The following is a 27,212-nucleotide window of genomic DNA, read 5'->3' as shown; positions in this document are numbered from 1 at the left end:
GATAATTTGTGATGTATATAATCCCCAATCTACCTCTAATCTAAGATGTCTGGATGTCTGGCTGGCTTGGTCAGTAGAGCCTGTGACTCTCGATCTTGGGGTTGTGAGTTCGAGCCCCACATTGGGTGTAGGGATTACTTAAAAAAAAAAAAGAATCTAACGTATGATCTGAGGAGTGCCTGGGTGGCTCAGTTGGTTAAGTGTTTGCCTTTAGCTCAGATCTTGATCTCTGGGTCCTGGGATTGAGCCCATGTTGTACTTCCTGATCAGTGGGGAGTCTGCTTCTTTCTCACTCTCTCTCTCTCTCAAAATAAAATAAATAAAATCTTAAAAAAATAAAAGATGCATGACCTGAATCTAATCAAGAAGAAATGTCAGACAAACAGAAACAAATATTCTCCAAATAACTTCCCAATCTCATGTTGGCAAGGATGTGGAGAAAGGGGAGTCCTCTTACACTGTTGGTGAGAATGCAAGCTGGTGCAGCCACTCTGGAAAACAGTACGGAGGTTCCTCAAAAAGTTAAAAATAGAGCTGCCCTATGACCCATCAATTGCACTACTGGATATTTACTATAAGGATACAAATGTAGTGCTTCAAAGGGCACCTGCGCCCCAATATTTATAGCAGCAATGTCCACAATAGCCAACCTATGGAAAGAGCCCAGATGTCCTTCGACAGATGAATGGATAAAGAAGATGTGGTCTATATATAATGATGGAATACTACTCAGCCATCAAAAAAGAAAACTTGTCATTTATTGATGTGGATGGAACTAGAAGGTGTTACACTAAGCAAAACAAGTCAATCAGAGGAAAACAATTATATGATTTCACTCATGTGTGGAATGTAAGAAACAAAACAGAGGATCATAGGGGAAGAGAGGAAAGAATAAAAGAAGACAAAATCTTTGGGAGGGAGACAAACCATAAGACACTCTTAATCATAGGAAACAAACTGAGGGTTGCTGGAGGGGAGGGAGGTGGGGAGATGGGGTAACTGCGTGAAGAACATTAAGGAGGACACGTGATGTGATAAGCACTGGGTGTTACACAAGACTGGTGAATCACCGATCTCTACCTCTGAAACCAATAATACATTATATGTTAATAGAATTTAAATTAAAAGAATAAAGCATCTAAAAAAAAAAAAAACCAAAACAAATAACTTCCCTCCCTAACATTATCCAGGTCATGAGAACCAAAGAAAGACTCGAGAATGTTCCAGACTGAAAAAGACTCAAGAGACCTCACAGGACAACTAACTATAGGCAACATGAGATCCTGAACTGGACCTTTTGGCTACAGAGGACATCCTTTAGAAGAATGGTGAAACTTGAATAGGTCTGAAGTTTAGATGGTAATGATGTATCAGAGTTAACTTCCTGCATTGATGGATGTATTGTGATTCCACTGGAGAATATCTTTGTTTGGAGGAAACACACATTGAACTATTTAGGGTGGTGGGGCATTGTGTCAGCAACGTATGCTCTGATGGTTCAGGGGTAAAACGTTACTTGAATTGTACTCCTAACTTCTCTGTAAATTTGAGATTGTGTCAAAAGAAAAAAAATGTTCTGTGTGGCTTACACAGTGTTTTTTAAAAATTTGAATTAGTTGCCAACAACTAAAAATCAAGAGACTTTACCTCTAATCCAGGTTTCTGACTTCTTGAGAAATCTGAAATGCTAACAATCTGAGCGATGAATGGCCAGGTGAATAGCCACAGTGCCCTTTATTTTTAAAGACTTTTAAAGATATTTAAAAGACTTATTAAAAAAATAAAATGAAATAAAAGACGTATTTATTTGAGAGAGAGAGAGAGAGAGAGAGAGAGAGAGAAAGAGAGAACGTTTGGGGAAGGGGAGGGGAGGGGAGAGGAGGGAGAGGATCCGAACAGACTCTGAGCTGAGTGCTGAGCCTGATGTGGCACTCAATCCCACAACCCTGAGATCTTGACCTGAGCCATAACCAAGAGTCAGACACTCAACTGATTGAGCCACCCAGGTGTCCCCACAGTGCCCTTTAGATAGGCCATGTGACCCCTACTCCACAGTCTCCATCACTCTTTACTGTATAACATGTAGCCCACAGCATCCATTATGCTACCAGCTGGCCCCTGGGATCAGCTCACTCCCTATCATAAACTATGGGAATCACCCCAGAGGAGGCACTTAAAACATCTGCTGGACGAATGGGTGGGTAGACAAGATGGGCAGATAGATGAACTTTCAAGATATTCCATTAATCTGGAGCAATGACCTTTCTCAGCACATTTAATGTTCCATGGCAAGACAATTCTTATAGACTTGAATTTCTTGTGTTAGCCATAGTTTCTGGGTCGTTTGGCTAGCATGGACCACGTTGTGAAATCAGGGTGTTGCCTGGAGGTCCTCATCGTAGGTTGTGATCTCTCTGTGGAATTGAAGGAGGTGTCTGAAATGTGGGTGGGGTACTGGCACTGGGTCAGGGTGCTGGGTGGGATGGCAAGCCTTCAAGGAGATGGTATCTCAGGATGCCTGAGGTGATGAGGTTGGGCGGGGTGGGAACAAGCCAAAGCTGATGGCTTGGGCTCCTATCAGTGGGAGATCTGACTTGATGGGGCATGTCAGGATCTGTGTCATGAGCAAGAACGATGATAGCTTTGTCTCCCTCAGACCCCCTCACTTCCTGACCGTACCTGGGTTATACTTGTCTTGGAACAATCTCTTCTTCCATCTGCCCCCTAAAAGATTAACTTACAAATATTCAATACAGTTTGGCCATTATTTTTCTGGCACTAGTGAGTTCTCATTGCCCTTAGGATAAAATCCAAACTCTGTACCACTCCCTACCTAACCCAACATGCCCTGCTCTCCTCCCTGAGCTAAACTCCTATCTCTCTCCTCCTATTCCCTCCCCTGGCCCACCGGATTGCTTGCACACACCAGGCTTTTTGTCACCTTAAGGCTGTTGCACAGGTTCCAGCCACTCCGGTTGTCTCCTACTTCTCCTTCAGGTCTCAACTCTTCATAGATACTTATTGCCCCGACCTCCTATATCCTCTTTCTCTCAGTACCTCTCTGACACTCTGCTGTTTTATTTTCTTCGTCTCTAGTTACGAGCGTCTGAAAGGGTCTTATTTGTGTATTGTATTGTGTTGTCTCCCGAAGCAGAACGCCAGCACCAAGAGAACAGGAGTGTTGCTGTACTGTTCATAACTTGGATCCACGATTCCTACCTAGCACAGTGCATGGTACCTACGAGGCACACAATCAGTATTTATTCTGGAATATGAATGAGAAGCTCTTAACAACTGTGTGCTAGATTTTTTGGAGAAGATGGGCATTGGGTTTTAGGACACCAGCATCTAGGTGGATTGTAACTGATGTGACTTGTGCTCTAAGGGGCGAGAAGCATGTATCCTGGGCTGTAGAGGCGAGGTTAGGTTTGGCGAAAGGAGTGTCCAGTCGGGTGGTGGTCGAGTTGGATTGTAAACCAGGCCGGGTCCATCAGGCAACATCGGGCTGTTCGGGTCAGGCTGGACCGCAGATTGCGAGAAACAGGCATCTTAGCCAGGCCTGGCTGCGCTAAGCTTGTGACTTGAGCAGTGTCCAGTAGGTCTAACATCATTGAAGAAGAATCAAACGCCCCCATTGGTTGCAGCCAAAGAGAACTGTGACCCAAGCAGTGCCCAACAGGTTATTTGGGGCTGTTGGAGGCCGGGCTCTGTTTTTGGGGAAACAGGTGTCCTCGGGGGCGCTGGCTGCGCTGGGCTGTAAACCTGGGCTGGTAGGTGGGCTGGGATGTAACCTGAGCGGTTTCACGCCCCCAGGAGGCGAGGACGGGACACGAGCCGGCCCGCCCAGGTAGGGCGCGGAGGGGGAAAACGCCGGGAGGCAGCAGCAGGAGACACCTGCGGCGGGCTCACCTGGGGGCGGCTCACCTGGGCGGACCTGGGCCCGCGAGGCCGCGCGCTTCCGCGCCGCACAGGCCGGCCCCGCCCCCTGGCCAATGGCGGCGCGGCGGCCGGCGGCGGCGGGCGCGGATTGGGCGGGCGGGCGCGGCGGCGGGCGCGGATTGGCGCGGGCGGGCGGGGGCGGGGCGGCGCGGCGGGGCGCTTAGGCTCTCGGCCTGCGGGCGGCGCTGAGCGCTCGGCTACGCGGGGCGCGGCGCGGGCGGAAGTGGCGACGCTGGCGTCCCCGGAGCCTGCGGCGGGCGGCAGTGACGGCCCCGGCGCGGACGGCGGCGGCCCGGGCGGCGGCGTGGACGCCCGCGGCGCCGGCTGGGGCATCACCGCCGGCCTCGACCCCGAAATGGCGCTGCTGGCCGAACACCTGCTGAAGCCGCTGCCCGCGGACAAGCAGATCGAGACGGGGCCCTTCCTGGAGGCGGTGTCCCACCTGCCGCCCTTCTTCGGTGAGCTGGGGCGCGGGGGGGAGCCGGCCCGCAGCGCTGCCGCAGACGCCCCAGCCCCCTCCCCCGAGCGCCTCCAGCCTCCAGCCTCCCTCCAGCCGTCCCTCTCCGGACGCCCCCGATCCTACTTCCCCAGGCACCCAAGACCTAGACCCCTCTCCTTCCGGGCTCTCCCGGCCTCCCTAGCCCAGACCACTCCCCGACCCTCTCTCTCCGACACGGCACATCCTCCATCTCTCCCCGGACACCCGAAGCTCCGTCTCGTTCCTTCATCTCCAGGCACTTCACATTCCACGGAATCCTTCAGATGCCCCCAGTTCACCGCTTCCTTGGGATCCCCCAATCATCCGTCTCCCCCAGGCACCCCTTACTCTTCCAAACCCTCAACTTCCCCATCTTCCATCTCCCTCAAAGCATCCCGCCCCTTCTCCCCGAGTCCTAGACCCTATATCCCTCACCCCATCATTCCCTCCTTCCTTTTCAGAATGGCTTTCAGCTTCCTCCCCTTAGAATGATCCTCCTATTTCATAAGCCTTCTCTTTTCCTTATTGTCGTAGTCTTTTCCTCTTGGGACTTTGTAAACTCTTTTTTTCTCAGAATTCCCTCAATTCCAGATCAAAGACACCCCACCCCCACTCCCAAGGGTGGAATGAGGAAGCGGGGAAGGATGAGGAGGATGGAGTTGCAAAAGTCTGGCGCCCCTTTTTAGGGGGAACCACCTAAAGTTTTTTCTCCATTTAGGACAGGGGTCGGGACAGGGGAAGCTGCTTTGTGGGGGTGACATCAGACACAGGGTGCTTGGCGTGGACCAGTCCCTAACCCAGCTTCAGAGCCTCCTTCCTCCCCTCCCGGAGCCCAGCCCCGGCCCTGGATGGAAAATGGGAAATAACAGACAATACCATCTGCTCCCTGCCCTTTGCCTTTTGGGGTCCTGGCTAAAGGATGCATCCGGAATCTCTGCTTTCCTCTCTTCCACATGGGCTTGCCCAGCCCCATTACGGTGCACTCGGTGGCCTTTTGTCAGGAAGATACCAGCCGCCAGGACAGAGTTAAGCTGAAACCCACAAGCTGACAGAACGACGGACTGACTTGCGGCTGAAGAGATTTGGTGCCCAGGGTGGTCACTCACGATCCCCCTAGTGGGTGGTCCCTATCTGTGAAATGGGGATGCTGATCCTTAAGCCTGGCTGCTGGGAGTAAATGTGTGTAGAGCCCTGAATGTGGCTCTAGGTGTGGGGGGAGTGCTTCACCTGGTGCATCATATGAGTTCCTGGATCCCATTTGGGTTTCTTCACATAGTAGATGAATCAGTGCTGGATGAATCAGGTGCAGTTCCCTAGTTTGTATGATCTGCAGACCTGGGTAAGCAACCTGAGAGCAGGATCTTGGGCTTTTGTGTCCACTGCTGCATCCTCAGGACCCGGAACAGTCCCTGGCACATAGTAGGTGCTCAGTTAGTATTCATGGAATGAATGAGATGTGCTTATTATTGGTGTTTAAGTGTTGACAGAATACTGATTCTCCCGGCAGGGCCTTGGGAACTAACTGGCGTCAGCAATGAGGAATTAATCATTTGTGTGCCTCCCACCTCGCCTCTTGTTCTGGGAACATTCGCAGGACAGAACGAGCTTGCCCTGGACAAGGATTCAGAGTCTATTTAAGGTGGTGGTTCTCCACTGGGGGCAGTTTTGCCCCTCGGGGGGGGGACATCCAACAATGTTTAGAGGCATTTTTGTTTGTCGCAGCTTGGGGGACAGGGAGGGGGAGCGTGCAAGGAGGTGCTGCTGGCATGTAGTGGGTAGAGGTGGGGGATGCTGCAAGATACCCTACATTGCACGGGGCAAGCATCATCACAAAGAATTGATCCAGCCCCAAATGTTAGCAGTGTGGAGATGGATAAACCCCAAGTTAAGCCCTGTGGTCTTTTGTCTCTTATGGTTAGCACTGGTGCATGTCCTGCAGTTCTGCAGCGGGGAGGGGGAGTACCCTCATTGGATGTGATTCTGTCTAGTTTTAGAGGGAAGGGGATGGTGGGTGCTGGAGCCAGCCGTGCTATGATGCCAGGGCTGAAGAGCATCCCCTCCTCCCTTTCCCTGATCTCAAAGGACCCTTGTCTTTGCTGTGAGCTGTGTGCTGTGGGGCATCACATCTGCTGACAGAAGCGCCATTTATACAGAAGTCCCAGTGGGTTGGCCCACACAGAATAATTCTTAGCCCTCTAAAAAAATGTGATAATCCATTTTGAACCATTATGCTCTCTGGGAGAAGAGTTTCTCCTGAGGATTTAAGGTTTACGAGGATGCTCCCACCAGGGGTTTTTCTCTGGGACTCAAGGGTCAGTTGAGATCCACTGTAGGCTCTAACACAGGGGCTCTGTGAAATCTTGGGAGCATCTGGTCACCTGGATGATCTGGGTGGTTTATATGTGTCTCTTGAACGGAGCAGGTCTGGCTGGCTTAAGGGATGTTAGAAGTCTGAGAAAGGTTGCAGTGACAGTTCCCTCCAAATCAGGGCTCCTCCACAATGGCACTGCTGCCCACTGAGGCTGGATCACTCTTTGTAGTGGGGGGGCCATCTTTCACATTGGAGGATGTTTTAGTGGCATCTCTGGCTGGCTAGATGCCAGAAGCACCCCCTCTCCCAAGTTGTGACAACCAAAAAGATCCAGAAGGGGACAAAATGTGCTTGAGAACCACCGCTCTTGGTATAAAGAGGGCAAAGGGCTGAAAGCTGTGTTGTTGTCTTTTTTAAATTTTTATTTATTTATTTTTTATTTAAGTGGGGCTTGAACTCACATCTCACAATGTCAAGATCTGAGCTGAGATCAAGAGTCAGATGCTTAACCGACTGAGTCACCCGGGCGCCCCGAAAGCTATGTTTTTGAAAAGTATATAATGCTGCCAGGAAGCTCTGCTTATCAAAGGATAGTTGAGCAAGAAAAAATGATAAAAATCTCCCCGTCATTTTTTGAGCACTTACTATACGCCAGTACTCTATGTGGAACTAATCCTCTTAGAACCTTTGGAGATACCTTTTTTTAAGTTTGTTTTGAGAGCCTTTCTGCTGATGTTTCAGGTTATTTCCTTCTGGACTCATTCTTATCCATCTTTAAGGGAAAAGGTATAAGTTGCTTTTTCTGCCCAGCTCTACACCACCTTTCCATGCCAATCATTGTTTCTTGTAGCTGCTTAGAACTCTTTTGTTTGAATGTAGCTGTCATTTATTGGACCAGTCCCCTGCTATAGAACAGTTACGTCGCTTCCCATGGTCTGCTCCGGTAAACAACGCTGCAATGAACATCCTTGTATGTGTTTCTTTGTATACTTCTTTCATGAGTTCTACCCTTTAGAAGTGAAATTTCTGAGTCAAAGGATATGAAGGCTTTTAACCTATTAGAGCAATCACATCCCTTTCACTTTTTTCAGGTGTGGTTTGTCACAGAATTGTTTGGCTGTGGGTGGATGCTGATTCTTGGGACTGGAGGTCAGATGTAGCTTAGAGCATCCACGTCATGGGCTAGCCCTGCCTCCTTATCTCCAGCCTAAATCTCTGGAGTGGTACAGGTTTTACTATGTCCAGCCCTGTGTCCATCTTGTTCCTCCACCTTGACCTAGTAATTGGATCTCACCTCTGAGTGATCAGCTTGCAACTGACTTCTGTAAGGTCTGCTCTCTCATCTTTTAGGTCAATTATGCAGCAATGCCCTCCAGCATTAACAGAGGGCCCAGGGAGTGGGAGAGGGGGAGGGAGAGACCTAGATGTCATTTCATCTTGTCACTCCCTGCCTAGAAGCCTCAATGGCTCCCTATTGCCCTACCTTCATATCTGTTCTATAGCCTCTCTGAATGGCTTACAGCCCCACAAATGGTACCATGCCATCACTTGCCTCTGCCTGGCACACCACTCCTCTCCAGCCTACCACCTTCCTTGTGCCTGGCTGGATTCTACTTATTCCCACAGGAAAGTTGCCTCACCCAGAAAGTCTCTCCTAATTCCCTTAGACTACCCTAGAACTATCACAGTCTGTGACTTTGAGCTATTTCAGTGCCTAGCCCTGGGTGAGCTAGTGGTATTTGCTGAGTGAATGCTTTTGGTTTCATTCTTATTTTTTTCTCCCTGGGTTCTTTCTAGAAGCAGTTTGGCTTTTCTCCCTCTTTCTAAATTAAAATACATAGCTCACAAAGCATACCCATGGCAGACATTATTAATCAGTCATGGTACTATTCTTTTCCGTTAAGTCTAGATACAACCTTAGCATTTCTTAACACACTGCTCCAAGTCAGCCAGACGCAGTACATGATGTCACACCTGTTTGCTTTCACTGTTTAAGGAGGAACTGAGATGCAGGAGTTGAAGGGAATGCTTCCCATCTCTCAGTGCTTGAAATTCAAATTTTGGGGCTGATTTTTCTTCATCCAGATCTCTTATTTAATTAAGTGAATGTCCAGAGAATTAGGCCTTGCACGTAGCTGGTGCTCATTAAGTAGTCATAGGGAAAACCCCAAAAGAGTGATTTCTCACCCCTTTGGTTCAATGGTTGCTCTATTTTGGGGGGCCAGTGGCAGCCCATAAGTACAGAATTAGCTTCTTATTATACAACCAGAAAAACCGAGGCCCAAGAGGCTAGGTGACTTGCCCAGGGTCATACAGCCCAGGGCGGGTAACCAGTACAGTCTAAGCTAGAACTCAGAACTCAGGCCTTGGGACTCCTTATGCAGTGGTTTTGGCTTGTGCTTGCCTGCTCTCCTGGCTTCCTGTCTGGAAGAGGAGAACCCCCATCTCCTGTGCCCCCATGGAGCCAGCCTGCTTGGCTACTGAAGTCCAGGACTCTGCTGGCCCCACAAGGACTCATCTAAGATTCTGGGAACTGCAGACCAGATGTGCAGGTTTCATCTGAGGTGTGTGCCCCATCATTGGTTTGCCCATAACCCTTGCTCCTTTGTTTTGTTTCTGTTTTTGTTTTTAAGATTTTATTTATATATTCATGAGAGACAGAGTCAGAGAGAGAGAGGCAGAGACACAGGCAGAGAGAGAAGCAGGCTCCATGCAGGGAGCCCGATGCGGGACTAGATCCTGGGGCCCCAGGATCACGCCCTGGGCCGAAGGAAAATGCTCAACCGCTGAGCCACCCAGGCATCCCACCCTTGCTCCTTTGAATGCAAGTTTGAATGACGAGGATATGGAAGTCATCCCATGGGGAGGTCTCCAACAGGTCAGATTTTCCTATAATTGGGACATGGTGTTAACTGCCTGGGAACCAGCTCCACCAGCACCCCTTGGTCTATGAGTAAGAAGTTCTCCTTCTTCAGGGGAGGTTATTCTCTCCCCAAGCACCTTCCAGGACTTGGGACCATCTATCAGATGTCTGTAATGTTTTGTTTTGTTTTTTAAGTTTATAAACACAGATATTTATTAACCCTCTTACTGTAGCAGGTTAGTTATCATTTTGGTCAAGTGTTTGTTAAGGGCAGGATTCTCTAGGGACAGGACATAGCCTGTGTGCCTGGGAGGGACTCTTCTAGAAGGAAGAAACTATGTCCTGTGGGAGGAAGAAGCCAAAAATACACTTTCTGCAGTGGGTTTTTGCAATTTTGAAACTGCCTGCAGACTCTTGTCGTTAGTTGGTGGTGCATTTGTAGGTAGTGAGGGCCCAGGACTTTAAGAGCACCTACACGTGCCTGATGTTCTCACGCATCCCACTTGCCGTCTCCTGTGGCCCAAGTAAGATCCAACTACCCCCTGGCCCCAGTGTGTTAGCCCATTGTCTCCCTGACAGCCGTGGGTTGGCTGCTTTTGAGGCCCTGCAAGGGGGAAGTCACTTCAGGTGACCAAGACAGCAGACTAAGACACCTTAGGTCTGTTGTCTACTGAAGTCCCTGCTCTGAACATCATAGGTAGATGAATGGAAAGAAACACGGGCGTTGGTGTCAGGCTCAGCCAGCCCGAGCTTCAGTCCTGCTTCCACGGTGCCAAGGCTGTGTGCATGTAGAAATTCATCCCCTGTCTAGGCCTGCAGCCCCGACCTTCTCAGGAGGGTCAATGGAAGTGATCTTCCCAAATGATTTTGGTACTTGGTGCCCTGAATCACTCCCATCTTCATACATAATAGGATGGGGAGGCCTCAGGCCTTCAGACACTGCATGTCTTGCCACACAGCCCTTGGGAAATGAAGATCTTCCAAAAAGAAGCTGTCTCTGGGTCTGGTGGCCAACTGCCAGGACTCAGGGCCAGCAGAGCTGCTTGGCGGCTGGTCTGAGATTGCTCCAGCACCCTCATTTATAACATCCAAAGGTCAGCGCGGAGCACAGACCAAGGTGCCTGCCTGCTCTGTCCTCCAGGGACAGTGATTAGATCTTCCTCAGTTCCATGTTCAGAGAAGTCTGGCCCTGAGGTCAAGGGCAGAAGTCTGGCCTCTGCTCCTGGAGGGAATAAAATGGAGAAGCAGGAGAGAAAAGACCCAAGTTCCACTCTGTGTCTTGCTGGCTCATCCAGCCCCTCCTCACCTCCAGCACCTCCAGTGTCCCACTGTGAAACCCTCAAGGGCAGAAGGTGGGCCCTCCCAGGGCCTGCCCAGTGGATTTGCCCAGCCAGTGTCAAAGCAAAAGGGAAAGAAAGAGTGACATGAATGACTGAAGGCTTTGTAAGGTGTAATGCATGCGCCTGATCATAGCTAGCATAATAACCCCCGTTTTGAGTGGTTCCCATATGCCAAGCTTTGAACTTGCCGCTATTTCCTTTCCAAGCCTTATCATGACCTTACTTGAATGAGGAGTTGGCACCATTTTACAGAAGAAGATATTGAGGTTCAGAGTGGTGAAGGGACCTGACCATGTGGCACAGCTAGAAAGTAGGTCCATAGGGCTTAGAAGTGGGCTGGCCCTGTGACAAGGAAGGGCAGTCTTTTTTTTTTTTTTTTTTTTTAATTTTTTTAATTTATGATAGTCACAGAGAGAGAGAGAGAGAGAGAGAGAGAGAGAGAGAGAGAGAGGGGCAGAGACACAGGCAGAGGGAGAAGCAGGCTCCATGCACCGGGAGCCCGATGTGGGATTCGATCCCGGGTCTCCAGGATCGCTCCCTGGGCCAAAGGCAGGCGCCAAACCGCTGCGCCACCCAGGGATCCCAAGGAAGGGCAGTCTTAAAAAAGAAACAGCCCTTTTTTCTGGCCCAGGCAGTGTGGGGGGGGGAGGGGAACACCAGGCCATCCCCATCTGGCCTGACAGTGCTTATTCCCCAGCCTTGGACTGGCAAGGTGAGGTGATGGTCTTAGGTTTCATTGTTTCCCTTTAAAAAAGGCCTGGGTGGGTGTTAACTCCTCTTGTTACCTTCTTTCGGTGTTACTTGTATCAAGAGCCTTTTTTCTTTTCTGCTTTTTTTTTTTTTTTTATTGTTAGAGTGTTAACTGTAGCTGAGCTTTTAAAGTCATTACAGCTGATCAGCCCTCTCCAGGGTCCTATAAAAGCCAGCCAGCACACACTTCCTTGTGCTCGGAAATGATTCATTTTCTGCCTTGCTCTTCTCCCCAGTTCCTTACTCCACTCCCTTCTGAGATCGCTTTTTTTTTTTTTTTTTTTTTTTTTTAGCTGCCTCGGAATACATTTGAATTTGTGATTTTATGACTGGAGGTTTCCTGCTAATTGTATCCATCCCCATTTCTGGATCCCCCTTTCTTCCCCTCCCTTCCTCTCTTTGTCCTTTGATTCCTCAGTCACTGGGATTGTTCTTTTCTGGATTTCCTTTGCCTGTTGAAAGAAATGAAAATGATGTTATAATAACAATAATAATAAACATAAAGAATACTTTCTTTCCTCTGGAGCACTGGCTACGTACCAGAGACCATGTGGAGCCCTTTATACAACCCGATGTAAGCCTCACAACAACCCGATGATGTGGGGTCCATTATCAGCCTCGCTTTACAAATGAGGAGACCACAACTCAGTGAAGTTAACTAACTTTTCCCAGGCCACAGAGCAAGTAAAGAAAAACCCATTCCCCAACCACATCCCCACTTTAAGGCCGGTTTTTGCCAAAGTGGACAACTGTGGGTAGAGAGTAGTTGGCATGTCATAGGAGTGACTTTTAAGCAACATTTGAGACTGTTTTGTAAACATTCTTTCTTCTTTAGCTAGGATTTTTTAAAATAGCTATTCACAGAATAACAATAATAAAATGCCTTATCTCAGTAAGTTTTCATTTTAGGAAGGTGGGTGTTTTCAGGGTTCATTTCTTCAAAATAGGCCTTGTTGCAAACCGAGCCGTCACATCCACACCCACACCCACTCACCCACCCACACACACACCACACCACCCCACATACTTGTGGATTAATAAATGATTCATCTCCATCGGCTGTAATTTGAGTGCCTCTCATTATGGTCCTTGTAACCCAGGACCTGTAAAGTTAACCTGCCCCTCATCTTTGACAATGAAACCTTATTATTCAGCTATTGAAAAACAAACTGAATTTGAAATAGAACCTTCCCAAACCAGGCTCTTAGCATTGACACAGGCATTCTGTTCTTCCTTTTTGGACTACTTATAGGTCGGGCTAGGTGTTTCCATCCTGAATCACACAGGCCGAAAGTGAAGGCGTGTGTCTGAGAAATGGACTGCTTCTTATTCCTGCAATGAAATGACAGGGGGTGGGTCAGGCAGGGTGGTTCCATCACCCTGTTGCCCAGGGTCGGGCAGGTGTTGCTGGGCAGCTTGCGCATAGCATGCTGTGGTCTTGCTCAGTGCACAGCGCTTGTTGCTTTCCAACCACCTTAAGGCCAGAGAAAGCAGAAATGAATCTGATTCTGAGTGGCATATGGTGACTGCTGGCTCGTGGGGATTTCTGCTCTCTGAGCAGTCACACTCATCTGAACTATGGTGAAGACCCAGGTAGGAGGTTATCCAGCCAGAATGGTCACAGAGTCACACACAAAATGCTTGCTTGGTACCTATATCCTCTTATTTTGCAGGTGATGCTGACACAGTTGGCTATTTATTTTCCAAGTGTCTATCAGAATGAAAGCACTGCAGGAGGAAGTGACCACCACCCATCAAGAAAAGTTCCTTTTAAACTGTGCAGAACCATATTTAGTCAAGGGTTAAGGAGGTCTGCGATGTTACTGGGTCACATCTTTACCACAATTCATATTGTTAGTGATGGCCCTGTTTAGAAAACTGTGCTTGGCTTGCTGTATGAAAGCAGGGATATCTGTGTTACATTTTGATGAGTTCCATACAAAATGGTTGAACTAGAAAAGGTCCGTGCATTCATAAAACCTTGGTAGATAAAAAATACTTCACTGATTTAATTTTGTTTTCTTTTTATTATTGAGATAAGGTATTGTTGTTCTGTGATTTGCCATTTTTCTATTGAGCTATTTTTTTTCTTATTGATTTGTTAGAGCTCTTTACATATTAGGGACAATAATCTTTAGTCCATGGTTTGTTTCACTGATCAGCACCCCAGCCATCAGTTTGTTGCTTGCCTGTGATTAGTGATGGGATCTATCCTTATGCTCCATACAAGAGGTCTCTGGATTTTGAAATCAGATTTGTGGTATTTTCCTTATGCTTTCTGGGTTGAGTAGCAGGCTTAGAAAAACCTTCCACACCAAATAGAAGGGGCCATTTGCCACATATTCCTGATAACCAAGGCTTATCTGTATTTAGAATCTGTGCCCATTAGAGTTGGTCCTATGAAGTGAGATGGTGGAGTTATATCTGATTTTTCTTTTTTTTTATTTTCTATTTTTTAAAAAGGTTTTATTTATTTATTCACAAGAGACACACAGAGAGAGGCAGAGACAAAGGCAGAGGGAGAAGCAGGCTCCCTATAGGGAGCCTGATGCAATCCCAGGACCAGGGGATCACGCCCTGAGCCAAAGGCAGACACTCAACCACTAAGCCACCTAGAAGTCCCTGTTTTTGTTTTTCAAAGACAACTTCCTTTCTCCCTGGAGGTAAGATGAGGAGCTAGGAAGGCATCCAAGCCCTCTCCCTCCCCTCTGGCAGAGGGCTTCTGGATGACATTTTAAAGAGCCTGTTTGCTAACAACAATAAAACACAACTTTGAGGTATCTGCAAAACTGGTAAAACAAGAAAGGTAATTTTGGGGCAGGGCTGCATACTATAGGAAAGGTAAGCTGGATGGTGTCACGCTCTATCCAGAGCAGGGACCAGCCTGAGTTTAAACTATCCGAAAAGCCACTGTGCGCTTGGTGATTAAAATCATCTTGTGGTTTTCCTGTCGGAATACTCTCCCTTTTGTTGAGTTCACATGGATGGAAACATTCCAGAAAGAAAGGTGATGGAGTAGTAGAACCAGCCTTGGTTCTGTAATTATGTCTGAGTGCCTGGCTCCCCCTGTGTGACCCTAGACAGGTTTTTTGGGCCTGGTGGCCTTGGAATGCACCACAGACAAACAAGCCCCAGAGCCTTGGCTGGGTCACGTTGAAGCAGATTTCAGTTCACCTGGGCCTGCAGCACCTCCTGTTCGCATGGCACCTGTGGGCTGCGGCCAGTGAGGGGCCTGAGCCCGGCATGGCTCCGTCCCTTGTCCAGAGTCATACCAGACTTAGATCTGAACCCAGAAGAGCAGACTCTAGAGTGCCACACCACTTCCTCCCTGATTCCAGGTGGCCTGCTTCAGGGTGCTCCTAACGTGACCTCAGCGAGCACGTTTACAGATCCACAGAGATGTTTTTCCTGCTGGAAGGCAGTTCTGGGGTCCGCGCCCCACCCTCCACCCTGCTGCGCCTCTCGGCTCCTGCTCTGCTCCCAGCTCCAGAAGTAGGCTTGAGGCCTGCATGCCTACTACCCCTGCTGGAGCAGAAGTCCCTGAGTGGTGGCTGCGACACACAATAACCGCTGCTGTCAGGCCCAGCTCCTGCTGACCATGGCGGCCTCGTGACCTGGATAGCGCACTGTCAGGAGAATGGGAAACAAAAAGCCTTTCTCCCTGCCACCAGGGCCAGGCTGCCCAGAACCGCACAAGAGCTGTTTTCAGAGCCAAGGAAGTCGGATAACATTTTTCTGCTGAAATGCATGTCGAATGACCCAAGTCACTGGGACAAGCCAGTAAACCACCCCTGCACGGTTGATGATGACCTCTTGTAAGCAAGCCCCAGGTTTCTGTCTCCTCCCTTGGAAGGTTTTCCCTGAAATCAGCCTGTAGCAATCATGGCAGTGTGCCAAGCGCTCACCTGGTGCATAGGACGCCTCTCCCCCTCACAGCGGCCCACCGGGGGAGGTCCTACTAAGTGTTCTCATTTCACAGACAGGGAAACAGGCCTGAGCCCCTTCCCATAGTCTCTGCCGTCTTGGTTGTGTGGGTGCTTAGAACCATATGTTGGGTCCATCGGCAGTACGAGAAAGTGGACAGAAAATGAGCCTGGCGGGATGTTTCCCACCTCTTTCGTGCCACAGATGCCACCCCGGTGCCTGATGGTGTCCAGCTCCTTGCCAGGCATTGGGGACACAGGGGAACCCAGGTGATCTGGTCTCTACCCTCTCAGAGCTCAAGTCCAAAGGGGGGTGGGAACAGATGGTACATAGGGACCTCAAGCACTGTCTACTATTACAGTGAAACGGACTTAGAAAAAAAGAAGGAAAAATATATGACTTTATGAGCAACAAACAAACAGCAAAAAATGCTGATTTTTCCCCCAGCATCTTCCATGACAATTTTCAAACATAAGGCAAAATTGAAAGAATTTTACAGTGAATATTTGTATACCCACCACCTGTATTCTGTAATATTTTACTGCACCTGTCTAGCCATCCCTCTGGCCATCTGTCCCTTCACCCTGTGTCTTTGGACAGTCTACATTTTTGGAAGGTGGGGACGTGAAGCCGTCAGCCAGAGCTGGGGAGCAGCCGTCCCTTTAGAAGGGCCGCACCAGTCCACATGCAGCACATCCATGGCACTTGCCTGGCCCCAGTGAGGGTCGGGATGAGCATGACCTCTCCGGGGGGTTGGTTTCTGCCGGATGAAGTCAGTGGTTCAGGCAAGCTTAAAGAGTGGGATGGAGGGCAGCCCCGGTGGCTCAGCAGTTTAGTGCCACCTTTGGCCCAGGGTGTGATCCTGGGATCGAGTCCCACATCAGGCTCTGCATGGAGCCTGCTTCTGTCTCTGTGTTTCTCATGAATACATAAATAAAATCTTAAAAAAAAAAAAAAAAAAGGTGGGGGAGCAGGATGGAGTAGTTATCCTCCTTATAAGCAGGTAGGTCTCTGAGGCCAGAGTGCTCAGGATTGTGTGGCCAGCCACCTGGATCCCCTGCCCACCACCTCGGCCTTGGAGCTGCACCAGCATGGCCCTATGGAGGGGGGTTTGCCCCCACAGGTGTGGGAGAGAAGCCCAGTGGCTGAGAGAAGGCTGGCCAGTCAGCCTGAGGATTCTGCCTGGAGCCTGCAGCAGGGCAAGTGAGGCACCAACCCTGGGCCTGCCAACGAGGGGCCTCAGCTCGGCAGAGCATAGAGGGGATGCAGGCACAGGCCCAATGGGTTCCCATTCAGCAGAGATTCTGCAGGGCTTGGCGGTTTATAAGCACAGCCGAGTGACATCTGGGTTTGCTGGACCATGGAGTTTGAGGTCACAAAAATGATCAAATTCCATTTACTGAGTGTTCATGCACTGGACACTCTGCTACATGCATCCAACATGTGGTTTTTTGTTTTTTATGATAGTCACACAGAGAGAGAGAGAGAGAGAGGCAGAGACACAGGCAGAGGGAGAAGCAGGCTCCATGCACTGGGAAACCGACGTGGGATTCTATCCCAGGTCTCCAGGATCGTGCCCTGGGCCAAAGGCAGGCGCTAAACCACTGCGCCACCCAGGGATCCCCAACACGTGGTTTTTAATTCCTGTAACAACCCTATGAATTAAGTACTATTACTGCCCCCTTTTGACATTGGAGGAAATTGAGGCACACAGACGAGGAGCCTTGCTCACCTAGGGCGTGGTTGGGGTAGGATTCGAATCCCACCTGGCTGGATGCCTACCCCATTTTTTTTCCATTGGGTTTTAGGGTATTTCATTTATAGCACCTTAAAGCTGTTTCCCCAATGCACCTCTTTTAACAGCTATGCTTAGACTGTTCCAGATGGCTGGCCAGGTGTGCCAGGTCACCTTGGGTGGAATTCAGCCTGTGGCTGTCCTTCCCCCACTCCTCTGGTCTTGTGCGGTCAAGGTGGCATGCACACCAAGGCCCCCGCTGGGCAAGGAGAGTCTGGCACTGGTGTCCCCTGCCCACCCCCGCACCCTGCACCCCGTGGGTCTGGAACCCTCTGGCCTGCTCAGGCATCTTTGTCCCCTGGGCTCTGTATCAGGCATAGTGGGTCTCTGGACACAGCATTGAGGACAGTGAGAATGTGTACGGGGGAGCTCGGCTGTCTTCAGGCCCTGAGGGTGAAGCCCATGTTGAGCCTGTTCATCTCTGGTCCCCGTGATGGTCTGGTAGGGGGGTCACAAAGGAGAGAAGGGGAGGGTGGCCGCAAGGCTGCTCACATTTCAGGTCTACCAATTTCTAGGTCTGCCTTCCGTCAACTCAGGTGTCATTGGCAACACCAAGAAAGGAGCCAGGAGCTTTTTCCCTAAAAAGTTCTTAACTAGTATGTTCTTAACTAGAACATACCGATTCCAGAGATAAAACGCGTCTGGGAAGTGGATTGTTTCAAGTCCTGCTCACAGCATGTCTGGTCCTGTTGCCCCACTGGCTAGGTGGCAAGGCGGAGGCCAGAGCTGAAAGGACACATCCCAGCCCACCCTGCCAGGGGTGGGGGCATCGAGCCCACATTCCTGTGCTCAGTGAGTGACTGGAATCCCACTGTTGGTGTGTTCTCCGGGGTTCTTTTTTTTTTTTTTTTTTTTTTTTATTTTTTTTTTATTTTTTTTTTTGTTCTCCGGGGTTCTAATGCAGGGTCTCAGAATGGTGGAGCCTCTGAGTCACCAGCTCATTTCCTTCTTAGGAGCTGGTGAATGAGAAGGTAATCAGTCGGACCCCTCTTCTGCCTCGTAAAATCCCTCAATCTGCCTGCTGGCCAGCTGGTCAGTTAGCACTGATCTGCCTTGTTGGCCAAGATGGGTTTATCAGAGCATTAGTTCTGCAAGGTGCTATACAGCTGTGCCGCTCAATATGGTAGCCACCGGCCACATGTGCTATTTACATCTCAATGGACAGAAGTCAAATAAAATTACACATCCAGTTCCTCAGTCACACCGCATTTCAAGTGCTCAGTAACCGCACGGGGTCCGTATTAGTGCAGATACAGAACATTTCCATCACCACACAAGATTCCAGATGGTGCTGTCGGAGGGAGACGGGGTGCTGTGGACAAAAGGGTTTGCCCCCTAGATAGTCCAGTTGCATTTTAGAGGCTCTGACAAGCCCTACAGCTGGAAACTTGGTCTCACTGGGAGCCCAGCACACCAAATCAACTTGCCCATGAGCCTTTTTAATACCTTTACACAGGGGCACCTGGGTGGCTCAGTGTTTGAGTGTCTGCCTTTGGCTCAGGTCACGATGCCAGGATCCTGGGATGGGAGTCCCACATCGGGCTGCCCACAGGGAGGCTGCTTCTCCCTCTGCCTATATGCCTCTCTCTGTGTCTCTCATAAATAAATAAGTAAAATAAGAAGAATACCTATAAACAGCTCTGCTTTTCCCTCCACATACCAAGTGACCTTGCTTCCTGTTCCCAAGCCTCTAGGGTCTGTGGAGTTCCTGAATCTCATCTTCACTGGGAATCTGAATCTCTCTTCTTGTTTTGCCCTCAGATTGCCTCGGGTCCCCAGTGTTTACTCCCATCAAGGCAGACATAAGCGGCAACATCACGGTATGTATCTTGGCCTGGCAGCCACAGCTGGGAGCCCGCGTGGAGAATCTAGACCCGTGCTGGGCACCAGGGCCCCACTCCCTGTCATGAGCTCCGCGGGTTGGGGAACAGGAAGGAGATGTGGAAAACGGGTGTGACCCCAGCTCATCCGGCTCAGGGCTCTTGGTCATCCTTTGCAGTCACACCCCCAGTCCCAGCCACCAGCCCGCAGCCTGGAGGACTGACTGGAGAAGGAACCCCCTGGTTCTTGTATGCACCCTGGATCAAATAAAAAATGAACTCCAAAGTCCACCGGTGCATCGGCTCAGCCCTATTCCCTACTATTCCTAGGAGTCCCCACTGCTACCTCCCAGCCACCGACTCTCTCCCTGTGAGGATCCACACACAGCCTGGCTCGCAGGCTCGGGTGCACCATGTCCCATCGCATCATCTCAGCAGCCCTTGAGGCTGGTCTGTCATTCTCCCCATTTTTACAAATGAGGAAGCTGAGGTTCACCTGAGGTCATACAGCAAGGAAGGGGCAGAGGTGGGATTCAGATCCAAACTGCCTGGCTCCAACTCAGGAGCCTCGTTCCTGGACACCCTTGAATCCCAAAGCGATTGTCCACTTCAGATACTGGGTGTCGGAGGAGCTAGCGGTAGTGGTTGGAGAACATGGAGTCTCCAGCCCGTCTGGGCTGTAACCCGCTGCCACCTGTACCAGCTATCACCTCCCCTCTCTGAGCCTCGATGTCCTCATCTGCAAACTGGGATTGTGACAGAGCAACATTGGCGTCGCTGTACGGATCAAATAAAGCAGCACCTGTAGCGCACTCTGCCCCTCTCAGCTCACGGGAGGTGCTCCGTAAATACCCCCAGCCAGTGACTGTTACGAGCCCTACTACTGGTCTCGGCGCTGGGGGCAAGGGAGGGCTGCTCCCCTACCGAGATGTGGGCTGCCCATCCGTGAGGACAGCTTTTCCACCGGGAAAACTACACGTGCTCTGTTTCAGAAAATCAAAGCTGTGTATGACACCAACCCGGCCAAGTTCCGGACCCTGCAGAACATCCTAGAGGTGGAGAAGGAAATGTACGGAGCAGAGTGGCCCAAAGTGGGAGCCACGCTGGCGCTGATGTGGCTGAAAAGGTGACAGGCTTGGGTGGCAGGGTGTGTGTGGCTGTGTGGCCCGAGGGCCCTGCTCAGCAGGAGAGGAATGTCCAGCCCTCCTATTGCCCTGCGAGGTCACCTCCTTTTCTTTCACATGGGCTCCCCTGTGTGATGCTAGTTAGTAGCTGAGGAAAAGTGCCCGAGGGGCCAAGGCCCACCTGATAGTGACACTCCCTGTTCCAGTCCCATCAAAGATGTAGCAAGTGAGTGCATACTCTGGGCATTGTGCTAAACATTTCGTATGCCTGATTGTATTTCATACACTGGGGGTAAGATGTGGTAATTATCCCCACCTCACAGAGGGAGGCCACTGGGAGCTCTGGAGGCCAAATCACATGTCCAGGTCACAAGGTCAGAGCTGGGATTCAGTGTCTAAGTACAGTTGTCTAGGTTGTGCACTGCACAAAGATGTCCTGCATGGTAGATTTGTTTCTTATGACAGTGCCTTGACAGAAATACAGTATCTTGAGGAAAAGGAACTCTATCTAATTTGCACAGATTTGTTCTATGGGCTGGGGGCAGGGTACCGTGATATGGGATTTAAACCCAGATGATCCTACCCCAGACTTGAGAATGCTCATAATCACTATATATATATATTGTCCTTCCAGCAAATACTTGAAGTCAGATACTGTTCCCACTTTACAGATAAGGCCACCAAGGCTGAGAGGCCAGGCACCTTGCTTGCTGCACTCACACTGCTCTCTGCCAGCTACAAATTCTCCTTTAGCTATGCAAATATCAGTGGCAGCCACAGTGCAGCCAGGGGTGTACTCTCTGCCCCACAGCTATTCCCAGTGTTGCCCTGTCTTGGGCCTGGAGTCAGGAGTCAGGAAGGGTCCTCCTCCCCTGTCTCTCCCCCCATCCCCTGGAGCCAGTCCCCTCTCCCCGCCACCTACCTTGGTGAAACGGAACAGGGAGTCCACTCCCTGGAGAGTGCAGCCGAGTGGGCCTCAGAGGGTAGGTGGGCTATAGGTAACACCCTTTCAACATGTTTTAGGAACTGCCCACACCAAGCTGCCCACTTTGGTCTGCCAACAAGAGACTCCCAGGCCTGGATGAGAACTGCCCTGGTCTGTCCATCAGCACACTCCATGTGTGGGAGGACACATGTGTAGGAGGAGCAAGGCAGATGATGATGTTCAGCTCAGTTAGGTTGTTCGTGTCCAGATCAGACAGGGACAAAGCCAGATGGCTGGGAGGGCAGGTGAAAGGAGATGCCAACAGGCTGAGCACGTAATAAGCGCCTGCTGTGTGCTGGGTGTGTGGGATGCCGCGCTGAATGAGGCAGGATCCCACTGCGAGTACCATAGCCTGGGTGGGACATCAGGCTGGTAGGTGGATCCTGACAGCAGGATAGCAGAGCCTAAAGCAGAGAGAAGTCAGGGAGGGCTTCCTGGAGGAAGGGTGCCAAGCAGAGTCTCTGTGACTGAGCAGGCAGGTCCCAAGAGGATGAGGCCTTTGAAAGGTGGGAGGGGCAGGAGAGGCCCAGTGTGTTGTTGCTCTGGGAGGGTCTGGTCCAGCAGGCTCTGGACATGAGGCAGGAGCAGGGAGGGACCAGGTGGGCTGGACGAGGGTGAGTCCTAGTGTGATCAGGGCTGCGGGGGAGCCACCTAGGGCCATGAGGCTGGTCAGCAACAGGGTCAGATGGTGCTGCATCCCAGCTGCTGGGTAGAGGGTTGGTCATTAGGGCCGGGTAGGAGGGAGGCAGAGGCTCAAGAGAGGTGGCCGACTGGGACAGGGCTGGGATTGTCCCCTGGGCTCAGTCCCACAGCCCAGGCTGATCCAGGCACAGAGGACTTCCCTGTACCTCACAGGTGATAAAGTTAGAAGACACTTTAGTCCACCAGTGCTCCTGCCCCTGAGAGCCCTCCAACCTGATCCCCACCTCCCTGTAGGGAAGGAGGAGGGGGTTCATCCAGGGACCCTGGGGGATTAGTGAGGGATGGCGAAGGAAGAGTCCAGCTCAGGGGTGAGACAGCTGGGTTCACATCCTGGCCTTTGCCCAAGGCTTTCAGGGGCACCTCAGTGTTCTCCTCTGTGAAATAGGTAGACGGTGGGGCTAAGGGAGCAGGAGATGAAATGTTGTGCATTAGAGGACTAGCACTTACCCATCTTTGATGTTGTCGCCATGCTGTGCCCCATGGCCTTCTCCTGGCTCTTAGAGCATCACCCTTCCCCTGAAGGAAGGGCTGGAATGGCCACGGGAGGGTGCAGACAGTGCCTTTGGGGAAGTGGTGGAGGTGGGGGGCCCCTGGCACAGGGTCAGGCTTGTCAGTGTGCCCAGTGTGTCCAGAGTCCGTGAGCCCTCTAAGGGCCAGTCCTCAAGCGCTGACGGCCGCCTGCTGCGGGCCAGCCCAGGGGAGGCCTGTGGACACAGAAGCAGGTAAGACAGCCCCAGACCTGGCCTTGTAGACCTTACAGCGCAGCAGGGACCGCAGTCAGCGGCCAGCAGTCAGCAGTGGCCTTGGGTAGACACGGCCCCACAGTGATGCCACGTTAAGCCGGGTGGTCACGCTACATGTGAGCTGGGTTAAGCACAACACTTGAGGAGTGACCACTGCCACGTGGCACACAGCAAGTGCTGGCATCCAGATGTGGCAGGGACTGCCACCTGTGGGGATGTGCTGGCTGGGCGTCGGGCAGGAACGCGCATGGTCTTGAAGAGCCATCTCTCTCCTGGGCTGCAGAGGCCTCCGCTTCATCCAGGTATTCCTCCAGAGCATCTGTGATGGGGAGCGGGATGAGAATCACCCCAACCTCATCCGCGTCAATGCCACCAAAGCCTACGAGATGGCCCTCAAGAAGTACCACGGCTGGATCGTGCAGAAGATCTTCCAGGTGAGCTAGCCCCACACCTGCCGCTCCTCAGCCATGGCCCGTCTGGGCTCCAGAAGGGCTCCCTGTCTATAGGGGAGGCTGGTGCACTGAGGAGCCCTATCACATGTGCCTGCCCAGTCCCATCTCTGGCCACAGGGGCTGTTACTGTAGATGCTCCATGGGTTTCTGCTGAGTGTCCCATGAGGCCTGACTAGGGGGCCGTGGGAGAAACCTGGCAGAGACTTGCTGGCAGGCAGGCCTGTTTGGCCCCTTTGAAATCTGTCCAGATCCTCACCCTTAGCAGGGAAGAGAAGAAAGGCTCCTGTACCCACTGGGGCATCTGCTGAAGAGACACTGGCCCACAGGGTCTTGGTGGCTTATGTTGGGATGACATTGGCCAGAGTTTCTGGAAATGGGCTGCAGCACCAGCCTGGTTGCCTGAGGGCCCCCAGGGTCGCCAGGCTGAGAGGCCCACTTCAGAGATCTCAAGAGGCCCTTGGGGGCCCTACACGCTGTTGCAGGCCACCCTGCCTCTCACACCCTGCCTCGTCTTGCCCAGCCTGTCCTGGCCACCCTCTCTCCTGCAGCCCATTCTCATTCCCCTGAGAACCAGAGTCTGACAGGCTGGTCTCTTTCCCACAAGGCACAGGCTGGCCCAGGAGTCAGTCTGGATATAGGCCTGAAAAGCTGGGACACCTCTGGGTGGTGTCACCTGGTGGTGCTGGGGGCAGGGCCCATCCTGGACAGCCTGTGAAGCCCTGTCCTCCTTGCAGTACGTTGCTCCCTTGCAAAGGCCTAGCAACCGGTGCCCGAATGATAGCGGTATCCTGTGCACCTGGCCCAGGGTGTGCTGCCCACAGGCGGTGTCCTTCACGAAGGCACCGTGAAGTGGGTACATCCTTAACCCCCTTTCTCAGATGAGGAATCTGGTGCTCAGAGAGGTTAACTGTCTGGCTCCAGGTCACACAGTAAGATGGGGTCTGAGGTTCTACCTCCCTGAGCCTTTGCGTCATCTTTCAAGTGGGTGTAAACTGAGCCCCACCTCCAAGGGTCGTGGTGAAGACTGAGCAGGTTACTGTGTATGGAGTGCTGGGCGCACGGTTTACACTCAGGAACTTGAAGCTGTGCTGTTCATAGTGATGATATTATTTATAACTCCCCCCACCCCACCCCCGCTCAAACTCAGCCTAGGCATCTCACCCAGCCGCACCGCTTCCTTTCTGGTTCTGCAATTTTGTGCATTTCTGGTTATCGGTACTTTTCAAGTGTGAGGGAAGCCCTAAAAGTTAGGGAAGTGTTGCCCCCTGAAGGACAAGAGAGGCCACGGTCCGTATTAGCGGTCGTCTCTCCCTGGTCCACCTTTTTCTCCAGAGCAGGGAACCCAGAGGCCAGAGGCCAGAGGCCCCTGGGTGCCGGACACCTGCCGGGTGCCTGGTGCCGCGTGGAGCCCTGTGTACCACCCCTTTGATCCTTTACAACCTGATTCAGCGGGTGCCATCACCATCCCGTTTTACAGATGAGGAAACTGAGGCTCAGAGAGGCTAAGTAACTTGCTCAAGGCTCCCAGCTAGTCGGCGGCCCAAGCTGGAAGTTGAAGCCAGGTCTGTGGGTCCCCAAAGCTGGTGTCCGTCCTGCCGGCCCTCACGGGGGTAGGAGGGCACACACATCTCCCTCTTCCTTTCCCTGCCGACCACGCCACGAGTAGCACGGGCCTGGGGGACGTCCCCTAACGCCTCCCCTGTCCCCGACTCAAGGCAGCGCTGTACGCGGCCCCCTACAAGTCCGACTTCCTGAAAGCGCTCTCCAAGGGGCAGAACGTGACGGAGGAGGAGTGCCTGGAGAAGGTCCGCCTCTTCCTGGTCAACTACACGGCCACCATTGACGTCATCTACGAGATGTACACGAAGATGAACGCCGAGCTCAACTACAAGGTGTAGGCGCGTCCCGGGGCCGCTGGTAGCACCAGGCGAACCCGAATCACTGTGAATCACACCGGCGGGCCTCCCCCCCCACCCCGCCCAGCCACCCAGAGGCCGGGCCGGGGCCCACTGGGGGGCTGGGGGGGCCGATCAACCCCGGTTTTTTAAAAAGTCATTTTGGGGGTTCATCCTAACGGAGCAATAAATAACAACCCTACTTCCGAATCCCCTTTGAATTTCACGACAGCACAGACTGACTATCCCTTCATTTCAGTGTGGTAAAAATCAATTAATGTTTCTAATCAAGTCCTAAGGGGTTTCTTTTTTTTTTTTTTTGGCTTTGCCCCCATGCAGAGCCTAACTTTGGGGGAGCTGTGTGTCATACACCTCACTTGAAAAAGAAACGTGTGTCCTTAGGATCCGGCTGAATGAGGTTTTGGGTATTTTAAGGACCATGAGGAGTTTGATTTGAAATTATACAGGGCCCCTGTGGTGGGCTCTTTTTTTTTTTTTTTTTTTTTTAAAGCAAACTGGTGTGTCTTCTCATGTGGTTTGCACGGCCCAACCTCACAACACTGTCATTACAGATTCTGTTCTTTCTTACTGTCTTTTGCCAGGCAGTGTTTTTATAGCTGAAACCAACCAGCAAGCCTTTGATGGCGAAGGGGGTGCGTGTGTGTGTATTTTAAAGTTATCAGGCACAAATAAGTGACCACAGATGACTATATTTGCATTCTTCTGCATAGTTATTTTCTTCAGGGACAGCTTTTCCAACCTAAGAAACTGCCTACCATGTGTATTCTCTCAATGGGGAGAGGGTGAACCCTCCATCTGCTGAGACCCAAGAAAATGCCTCACTGCCTTAACTGTCCTTCCTGGCGCTAAAAAAAGAGCTGTATTTTTTAAAGTGTTGGGGTAGATGAAGCAACCCCAGAAGAATTGATGTGTGTGTGTTGAAAACCCAATGAGGAACAATTGGTGATTTTTACGCAGAAACTAAATGATCCTTAATAAATAAATCTCTATTTTGGAATCACAGCAATGTGCTGTTTTGGTTCGTGATTCTTCTCCCCACCCCCTACCCCACTCCGGAACAGAGTTTATAACCGGGGACCAGCCAAGAACCTATATTCTGGCCTCCATGGTTTATAAAAATAGAAGTGGTTGCCACAGTGAGAAACTGGGGAAATTTCGCACATAAATCTTAATTTCTAGCTTCTTTCAAAAAGAAAGGGGGCGGGGATCCCTGGGTGGCGCAGCGGTTTGGCGCCTGCCTTTGGCCCAGGGCACGATCCTGGAGACCCGGGATCGAATCCCACGTCGGGCTCCTGGTGCATGGAGCCTGCTTCTCCCTCTGCCTGTGTCTCTGCCTCTCTCTCTCTCTCTCTCTGTGACTATCATAAATAAATAAAAATTTATTTTTTTATAAAAGGGACTGCATGGCAGGATCTGGGAAATAGCTGCCCCCTTGGCTGGATGGGACAGGTGGACAAATGTATTCTCCACTTTACCTCGGTCCCCAGCAATCCCCATGGCCTCCCTAACCTGCGGTTATTTGCGCCTTCTGATAGGCTGATGCTTTTTCTGATACTAGCATTACACGGAGAATCTTGATTTTGCTTCATTCCTGGTCCTACCAAGTTGATAGTCACCTAGTGGGCGAGATGGGCCAGCACGTCATCAGTGATGATATAGAGTAGCCAGTGTCCCAGTGTCCAGAGAGTGCATGGGGTCACCGATGAGGGGCCACATCCTGGGATGCATCTGGGGGAGTCACAGCTGGCACTGAGCCTCCACGGAAGGGGTGGGGTGGGGAAGAGCCTGGCAGAGACAAGGGGCAGGGCATGCTCCAAGGTATAGGCAAAGACCTGGTGGCTCGACACAGCAGGTTGTGTGTGTGTACATGTGCGCATGCACACACTTGAGTGTACACACTAGGAAGGGATTTGAATATGACCTGGAAAATGATGGACCACCTTCAGGGGTCTCCTGCTCAATGTAGTCAGGTAGCCAGTTTAGAAGGCTGCCTTGGGCATGGCCAAGGGACGGACACCTGTCTCTGATTTCATTATATTTTATTATTATTTTATTAATGTTATATTCATT

General features: G+C 51.1%; 1 protein-coding gene across 1 annotated transcript; it reads left to right on the top strand.

Moving 5' to 3' along the window:
* The first annotated feature begins 4,169 nt into the window (after positions 1 to 4,169).
* On the top strand, positions 4,170 to 25,397 carry GLTP (glycolipid transfer protein). The gene is made up of 5 exons (XM_025986633.2): positions 4,170 to 4,397; positions 19,162 to 19,220; positions 20,213 to 20,346; positions 23,058 to 23,208; positions 24,942 to 25,397. The coding sequence occupies exons 1-5, from the start codon at positions 4,295 to 4,297 to the stop codon at positions 25,122 to 25,124; spliced, it is 630 nt and encodes a 209-aa protein (XP_025842418.1). The 5' UTR covers positions 4,170 to 4,294; the 3' UTR covers positions 25,125 to 25,397.
* The last annotated feature ends 1,815 nt before the right edge of the window (positions 25,398 to 27,212 follow it).

This window comes from Vulpes vulpes, chromosome 10 (genome assembly GCF_048418805.1).
Source record: "Vulpes vulpes isolate BD-2025 chromosome 10, VulVul3, whole genome shotgun sequence".
Taxonomy (NCBI): Eukaryota; Metazoa; Chordata; class Mammalia; order Carnivora; family Canidae; genus Vulpes; species Vulpes vulpes.
Note: the sequence above shows the minus strand (reverse complement) of the source record. Positions and strands in the feature narration are given on the sequence as shown.

What these genes read in the sequence shown, in the direction of transcription:
- GLTP (XM_025986633.2), top strand. Translation starts at nt 4,295, where the DNA reads ATGGCGCTGCTGGCCGAACACCTGCTGAAGCCGCTGCCCGCGGACAAG. An exon ending in CCACCTGCCGCCCTTCTTCG is followed by an intron (nt 4,398 to 19,161) that starts GTGAGCTGGGGC and finishes TTTTGCCCTCAG; the next exon opens with ATTGCCTCGGGTCCCCAGTG. An exon ending in GCGCTGATGTGGCTGAAAAG is followed by an intron (nt 20,347 to 23,057) that starts GTGACAGGCTTG and finishes CCTGGGCTGCAG; the next exon opens with AGGCCTCCGCTTCATCCAGG.